The following is an 8,653-nucleotide window of genomic DNA, read 5'->3' on the forward strand; positions in this document are numbered from 1 at the left end:
ATCAAACTTGTTAAATCTTATCTTAAATTGGAGGTGAGTTACTAAAATCTAAATTTTGAGTAGAAAGTATATCTAGTCAAACCCACTGGTAAGACCCTTGGGAACTTGAAGTGCTTTGGTCATTTCTGGGTGTTTCACAGTGAAGTGATACCACTGTGAATGCAATGTGTTAAATAAAATGCATTATTAAAATTAAGTCCACCCTTTTCTTTTTACTTTTTGTAATGTGGCTAGTAGAGAATTTAAAATTAATGTTTATATTTATATGTGGCTTACATTTCTACTGTGTTGCTCTGGTCTAGAAGGTTAAAGAGTCTGGTAGCTGACATTTTTTGTCACTTAGCAAGATATATCCCTATTTCACATATGGAAACATTTTAAAGCTCTCCTGAAGGCTTCAAACTTTCTTCTTTCTCCTCTGTAATTTCTTTTACTTAAAAATAATCAAGAAAAGCCAAGCATGGTTGTGCACATTTGTAATCCCAGCATTCGGGAGGCTGAGGCAAGAGGATCACTATGAGTTCAAGGCCAGCCTGGGCTACATGGTGAGATCCGGTCTCAAAAAACAAAACAAAACAGAAACAAAACCAAGAAGATGAGCTGATGTGAAATGAGAGCTGAGACAAAAGAGAGAAAAAAGCGTGCATGGCAATGCGGCCATGCCAGTGTTGCTGGTGACACATTCACACCGGGCAGACCTGTTCATGTGTGTGCATTTCTATGCATCTGCTTGCATGTGTATAGAATGTTCTGGTAGGTTCTAGAAGGCACAGAAGTGGCAGAGGTCTACTTCCTACTATATACTCTTTTGCACCTTTTGAATTCTGAACCATCATTAACTATTTTTTTTGGTTTTTTTGAGACAGGGTCTCACTATGTAGTTGAGGCTGACCTGGAACTCACTATGTAGCCCAGGCTGGTCTCGAACTCACAGCGATCCTCCTGCCTCAGCCTCCAGAGTGCTGGGATCACAGGCTTGTGCCACACCTGGGCGAACCATCATCAACTATTGAAAAATACACTTACAAAATATACAAAAAAGGAAAAGAGTGCTGGGATCACAGGCTTGTGCCACCACACCTGGGCGAACCATCATCAACTATTGAAAAATACACTTACAAAATATACAAAAAAGGAATAAAATAAAGGAAGCATGAAACATTCTACAGTACTTTGTACTATATACAGTGATACATTTTACCCTCTGGATTTTTAAAACTCTTTTCCTTGATGTCTAGACATGCATATACTAAAACAACCAAATAAAGACACTTCAACATGACACCCAGCTGCCTGGCTTATACAGTAAGAGAAGTAATTCACTTGGAAAATTATGTAGATTTTACTACATGAAAGGGTATCTGAATTCGACTATTTATAATTCTGCACACCAAGAGAACTATACATGTACAAGATAAACCATAATAAAGCTATTTTGATATGGCAGAAAATTTGGACCGATGATCAATTCTCTAACAAGCTGAAGGTCTATTATGTGCTGGGAACTGGGCAAGACACTGGATTTCAAAGACCCAAGGAGATTCTGCCTGCAAGAAGCTCAGAAAGGCCCAGGAGACTCTTAACGGTAAATTCTGTCTGTGCTGTCTTGACTGGGCTCGGTGGGCAGCAGCTTATTCTCCGCGTAGCAGCTTCCTGATGTCTGCATGTGTCTACATAGCAGCAGAACCGATGGAGACACAGATCTTAAACAAACAAAAGCATAGAGATCTTGGCGTTCCAAACCATTTTCATGAAACTAGCTTTTAAAATGAAAAATGGTGAGCTAAATTTGAAGGTCTTTGGTATTTTTCTAAACAAAGCAAATAACAGAGCAAGTGGGAAAAACGAGATGAACTGCTCTATTTTTCAGTTGTTAATTAGGTGTCAGTCATTACAGTGACAGACTCTAATAAACAGGCACAGCTCTCAAATGATACCCTAAGATGATACCTACTGCACGTTCCAATCCAGACCGTGCTATACTAACAGGTTTCCTGGAAAAATGAAATTACCACTTGAAGAAATAATGAAAGAAATGAATTTTTACAAAGGGAGGTAGTGCACATTCTCACGGTAAAATGAATCCTTAATTCCCCCCAAAATGAAAAAACTTGCAGCATGTATGATTTGTTGAAGTTGGAAACCTGATCCCATGTTTAATTGCATGCTACTACATGTAGAAAAAATGTGTAGCTGATAATTTATGGCTTTTTTTTTTTTTTTTTTTTTTTTTTTTTTTTTTTTGCTATGCTGCGGAGCAAACCCATGATCTTGTGCATGCTGGGCAAGCCATCTACCACAGAGTCACACCTCCAGACCTGAATTAGTATTCTTGAATTAACTTTTGTTCTGGCAGATTCCAAATTAGAGACAATAAGCTCTAGTACCTATCAGGCCATATATTAGCCTTCTCTAGGGAAGAACTTTCTAGAAGTAATGCTGAAAAAAAGATAAGCTAAAAGACTCCAGGTTTGGTAGAACACTTTCCTGGTGTATTCAAAGCCCCGGGTGCCCTCCCCGGCATAGGAGAAAATAAAGATTACAGGCTTCAGCAGAAGACTTTCATTCCACTCCTACTCTTCCAAGGACTGAATACCGTGGGAAATGGGAACGCCTCCACAGGAAAAATATGACTTAGAAACAGCAAACCACTGAAGCCGTTAGTTCAGGAAGTTCAAATAACACTTGCTGAGCTCCTCCCACGTCCCAAACCGGGGACGGGGAAGGAGCAGGCGACAGACAGTGCAGGCTGTGTACCCAGGACACGCTGAGTCGCACCGGGGCAGCTCTCCCTGCACACGGGCAAGCATTTCTCCCCGCAGCTTCGACTGTGCTATCCCCCTCATCTGTATCTCTCTGTCGTCTCCATACCTGCTTCTTTACTGCAGCTGTTACCGTGCCTGTTCCGTTCTCACCTTGCTGTCAGGATGGTGCTCTGTACTGGACCCCTACTCAGCACCACAGCACTCGGTCTGCTGACTCTGACTCTCTGGTTTCTAGAGAAACCTTGTACTCTCATTGCCATCACTTCCACATCCTGACCATCCCTGGCTGTAGCCACCACGCTCACGGCCTGTGGACATGAGCTCTGTTCAGGAAAGCTCTTCTCATTGCCACCTTCACTCCTACCTTACGCCCACCTTCAAGCCAGCACTTGTGGCTCTTCTGGGAAGAGGTCCCTAACCTAACCTCTCTAACACCTATACTTATTCCCGGAGCATCTACTGGCACCGTACCTTATGTGCCTACTTCGTCCTATCAGAATGTGACCTCTCCTCCTCTCCTTCCTTCCCAAGCATAGGGCCTTGCGCACGCTAGGCAAGACCTCTACCACTGAGCCACATGCCCATCCCACCACTGACAGCCTTCTGAAGCACTAGGTGGGGTGGCATTTCATTTGAATGTCACTGTTTACCAGGAAAGTGCTGGACACACAGTAGCACTCAATACATTTTGAAGAATGGGTAAATGGGCAAATGTTAATGAGAGGAATGTGGTTTTGGTACAATTGGGTTTTGCAATACAACAAACAAGAAAATGTTTCCTGGTTCATATGTAGTGAATGCAAAGGTGATTTCCACTATGAAAATATTTGTGTGTATGCTGGCTATAGACTTAAAGCAGTTTTTAATGTAGCTTTTAAAATCGGCAAAATCTAAAGTATCACAGAAAACAACGTCAGATTTCCAAACAATAATATTCTCTCACACTAGTGCAGTAGTGACCTAGAGAGGAAACTGTTTAGGGTGTTACTTCAGGAAGAGACTTCACACCTGCTTTTCCAAGTTTGAAATGTCTTATTTGCCCTGCGCACATGCACTCAGATTTTAATGATAGCAATCACATCTCTTGCCTGTGAAGCAGGCAGACTTCTTTTACATATTCTGATAGTTGATTTGTTTGTTTTTGACACGGGGCTTTACTATGTCATTCAGATAGCCTCAAACTTGAGATCCTCCTGTCTCAGCATCTTGAGTTCTGGCATTAGTTGCATATGCCATTATGCTCAGCTCAGACTGGTTTTAATTACTAATTAAATGGTCATAACACTGTTTATCATTATTGTTACTGTGACTGTTAAACCTAGATTGTTACAGCAGCAATAAAAAATGCTGACCATAAAATAAATTATGATTTGGTGAAATATATAATCTGCTGCTTTATTATAAGTTCCCTGATGACAACAGGTCCCTTTGATTCAAGTTCGTCCAAGCTGATAACTGAGACAGTAAAACTGGGATGAGCAAGGGGAGGGAAGACACAATAGCACGTGTGCTGGGACAAGTAGTCCTGGGCAGGGACAAAGAATCAACGGCAACAATCAGAAGTAGGAATTTCAGGGACTGACTTGACCAGAGCTAAGCCAGAGTCAGAGATGAGGTCAGAATTTCCCTCAGCAAGGTGTGCCAATGTAGCCCACAAACTAGCCCAGGACACCCTAGTGACAATCCACCAGATGTCCTGCCACGATGGCCCACCCTAGAGCCAATGCTGCAGAAGCTGTGCCTGTAAGAAGGTAGGCTTTTCTGCTGACAAACTCACAGAAATGAAATCCATTCAAAAGTATCTCTTACAAGGGTGAAAACATTTTATCAAATTTCATGTTTACTGATATCATTACTTCAATGATTCTCAAAAAAGCTCATTATCTGCTCACTAAAATTAAGAGCCTAAAAATATATATTAAATATGTATTTTATAAAACAACACTCATCAAAAGCATTTTGAAGAATTAACAGAAAACTGTCCTTTAAAATGATTTATATAGGGGGCTGGAGATTTAGCTCAGGGGTTCCACTGCCTGCCTTGCAAGTGCAAGGTCCTGAGTTCGATCCCCAGTAAAAAAAAAAAAAAAAAAGATTTATGTATATTGTTACCATCCAGCAAATTTTAAAAATAATCAGTAACTTATATTAAACTCATGAATAAAAAAATATGTATAAGATCTATTGTTTCTCATTGGTTTTAGATACCTCTTGCACCTGGTTATACAGGTGGCACATTTTCCTTTTTTCTGCTTAGTAAAAACATTTTATATAGCAATAGCATCATAAATAATATTTAGTATATTTTACCCAATATGGTTTGGCCACAGAAAAATAATGTTTGTAACACATGCAGATATTTTTAGAAGCTACAATTTAGTGTGGATGGTTAATCAATTTCTGTAGTAATTCATTTAAACAGGGTCTTTCAGAATATGCTGTTGGACTGACCTGGTAAGAATTTACTAAGGATTAATCTGACTGAATTTATGATATATAAATGAAAATTTCTCAAGCTATAAGTTTTACCTCCTTTTGCTATTTTAACCTCAAGTAAATGGTTAGAAACATAATGTTTGCCAATATGCTGTTATCATTAATATGATTTTTTCTGTCCTACTGATGATTCTGAATTCTATTTGTAGTTCTAATTTTTTTTTTTTTTTTTTGGTATTAGGGATCGAACTCAGGACCTTGAGTTTGCGAGGCAGGTGCAGTGCCACTGAGCCAAATCCCCTGCCCTGTATTTCTAATCTTGTATAAGGAAATCATTTCTGAGGCTGACGATATTTTCTGGTCACTCAAAACTAAAGAATTTAAGACAAAGTAGTGGTACTTTCCTTCACATACACTAAATAACTGGCCTTAGAGTTGAAGATAACAATACTGTAGAATGTGAATACAGGGGAAAGTGTTTCCGTCTGACTGCAACATGAAAATGGAGCAAAAATCATAAAGGTGTTTGACCTCTAAACCATGACCTCACTTTCAACAAAAACCTGAGTAAACGAGAAGCTGAATGCAAAAGGATACTCCAGTCAACAGCATTCTGTAATATAACAAATCGTGGGAAACTAAACAGCAGACAGAAGGGGAAGGGGTGGGTAATGCAGCAACAACATGTGAAATAAAACTTAAGATACATCTTTAAATTTAAAATGACTAGCAACATGGAAGAATTTATGACATAATAGTGATTAATAGCTTTTGCACAATAATGATAACGATGTGAAATACCCATTCATGTATGCAAGGACCAAACAGTCATACAAAGATGAAAATAGTTATTGTCAATATTTATTAATTTTAATCTTATTGATATGTCACCTTTGAAATTTAAGTACAATAGGAGTTATTAACCATACCATTACTTCTCCACATACTACTCAGCAGCGCTCCTAAAGCCATTTGGCACACTAAAAAAGATCTTTGTGGGTTTTACTCGAGTAAATAATCACCACTTTGGAAAGTCACAGAATAACTTAAGGTACCTTCCAAGGGGTCTAGAACAATAGGAAATGAGTTATGAAAAATAGATATATCCAGCAGAGTGATCGGCGTACATGCATTTAGGCTGCTATCACGCTGTTCCAACTTACGACCACCCATTTCCTCAGACATTCTTAGAGCATTGAACATGGGCCGGAAATGATTACATAACAGCTTCTCATCCCAATCAGTAGGCTGATTATATGAATCAGGTAAGAAAAGTACTAGAGATCGAAAGGCAGAGGTTTCCAAAATGGAATTAAGGTAAAATCGAACTGAATCAAGGAGGAAGTAAAATCAAAATAAGTAACAAAATCAAATCAAAACAAAACAAAAACCTGTGGCAAAGGTAGCAAACTCAAAGGCTACAGCAGAGGCCAGAAGGTAACAGGCACACGTACAGGAGGCCAGGCGTAAGCAATGGAGCAATGGCACCAAGGCAGAGCACAAGCTCACCCCGCCTACTTAGCAGCCGCTACAGTTTGATAAAGTGCTGACAGCCCAATTATGGAACCTGGGCTGCCAAACACCCAGGGTCTTTCAACAGAGGCCAGAAATACACACATTCAACTGAAGTCCCTGTCTTTGTAACTGCTGACTACTTGACTTAGTTTCATTTCTTACTCCCTGTAACTTTCGAATACTAGTTGTCCTTGGCCTCGTGTTGTGGACTTCTGGTTTTTGCAACCTCTAACCTATTCTTAATGCGCTTAGGGATTTTGCAAAAGAAGGATCTTTATTTAGTAGAAGCCGTATTTTTTTATTTGTCATCGATTAAGGTCTCTTTGTAGGAAACGTTAAAAAGAAAGAAAATGCAAAACAGTGACGCTAAAGGAAACTGCGAACAGGGCGATAACGTAAATCAATGAGGGTTTGCAAATTGTAAGAACCTCTATATTTAGATCTAAATGTTCCTGAGGGGCAGAGCCTTCGAGGAGTTCACTTTTATTTTGTGTAGAATGACCAAGGAAACATTCTGAGTCACTACAAAAGGAAATTAGCCCAAAAGGCTTATTGTAAATATGGTTCTCTTTGCAAAATTACATGAAAAATGGCAAGAGGGAAACAAAATCTGACCACACTGGAATCACCATGAGCTACCAAATTGCAAATAGGATCTGGGTGTGTGTCCTGCACTGCACCTGTTGCTAACTTCCTTATCCATTCCTTTCTGTTGGTGTTTTCCCTCCCTTGGCTGCTGGATGGAAGCCGTGGAGGAAGGCTGGCTGGCTGCAGACAAGGAGGAAAAGGGAAGCTATGCACAGAGGGGTTTTCACTTGAATAGTCGGAACAGACTCTGCAGATGGTGGTCTGACTGGCCAGAAGGAAGGGGAGAGTCCTCTACCTCTGCAACTAGTCATTTGCGTCACATGCACCCAAGGAAAAAGTGTTTACCTGGTGGAGCCACGGTTAACCTTTTTTCCTTGCTGAGCCGGTGCCCCTGGATGAGTTCCCTCATGGAAGGGGGGCCCTTCAGAAGAAATGACTCTGTGGAGGTGGGGTCGGGGGGAACGCTTAATAAACTCTGTAGGTAGGAGGCCCCTGAAGTCCTGGGACGGCTCTGATCACAAAGGGAAGGTGAGAATTGTCTTGCAGAAGATCCAAGAAAAATACATATAGGAAACAAAAAAGTTTTACTTTAATTACCTTTCAATGCCTCACCAGTGACAACAATATTTATATTGGCATTTGATTTTTTAAAATATATAAATTAAGATTCTTGCTATTTTTTTTTTTTTTTTAAGTTTCCACATCAGGATACAAGCCTACTTGGAAACTGTTTTGAGTACTGGAAAAGAGATTTATCATAGTTAGTTTGAAGCACAGATAGAAGCTCTATGTATTATTTGATTCATAAATAAAGACTCCTCCAATAAAATTTTACCACAGTAATGTAAAACACAAGATAAGAAACTTAACAACAGCCAGGATTCAGGAAAAATGTCACAAAAAACAAGCCATTAAAAACCTTATAAATGGTTTTTCTGGAGAAATATTCACATGCCAAATTAAAAAGCATGAAAATTTGCTTTTAAGAAAAGGACTCTATGTTTTCCATTCCATTTTACCTAAATACAGACATGCCCTGGCCATCACTCACCAGTTTTGGGCATACAGGCAGAAGTTCCCCAAGAGAACATATTCATATCCTTGTCTCCATTAAGGAGAAGCTGCTAAGTAGCACCATTTTCCAGAGGTACAATGACTTTTAAAGTTATAGCTCATGTAGAACACAGCTTTGTTCTCTCTCTCTCTTTTTATTTTGCTACTGGGGATTGGACTCAGGACTTTGCGGTTGCCAGGCAAGTGTGGCACCATTGAGCTACATCCCCGGCCCTATAGCTTCATTCTTCTTCTTCTTCTTCTTCTTCTTCTTCTTCTTCTTTTTTTTTTTTTTT

At 39.7% G+C, this 8,653-nt stretch overlaps 1 protein-coding gene across 18 annotated transcripts in view; it reads right to left on the bottom strand.

Annotated features, from left to right (window-relative positions):
• Nucleotides 1–8,653, bottom strand: part of Bicd1 (BICD cargo adaptor 1) — a 221,839-nt gene that overhangs the window by 25,748 nt on the left and 187,438 nt on the right. For 7 of the 18 annotated variants that reach the window (XR_004517251.1, XM_033763613.1, XM_019208081.2 and 4 more), the window contains one exon: nucleotides 7,650–7,843. The exons of 9 other annotated variants lie outside the window; for them this stretch is intronic. Coding sequence is in view for 8 of the 9 variants with exons in the window: in XM_033763613.1 (XP_033619504.1) it covers nucleotides 7,650–7,843 (194 nt within the window). In the remaining variant the exon portion in view is untranslated. Of the gene's footprint in view, nucleotides 1–7,649; nucleotides 7,844–8,653 lie in introns of those variants that run through there. 2 more of the 18 variants (XM_010628521.2, XM_033763620.1) reach the window with 2 other exon arrangements.

Source organism: Fukomys damarensis, unplaced genomic scaffold (genome assembly GCF_012274545.1).
Source record: "Fukomys damarensis isolate Sample0158 unplaced genomic scaffold, DMR_v1.0_HiC HiC_scaffold_15, whole genome shotgun sequence".
Lineage (NCBI taxonomy): Eukaryota > Metazoa > Chordata > Mammalia > Rodentia > Bathyergidae > Fukomys > Fukomys damarensis.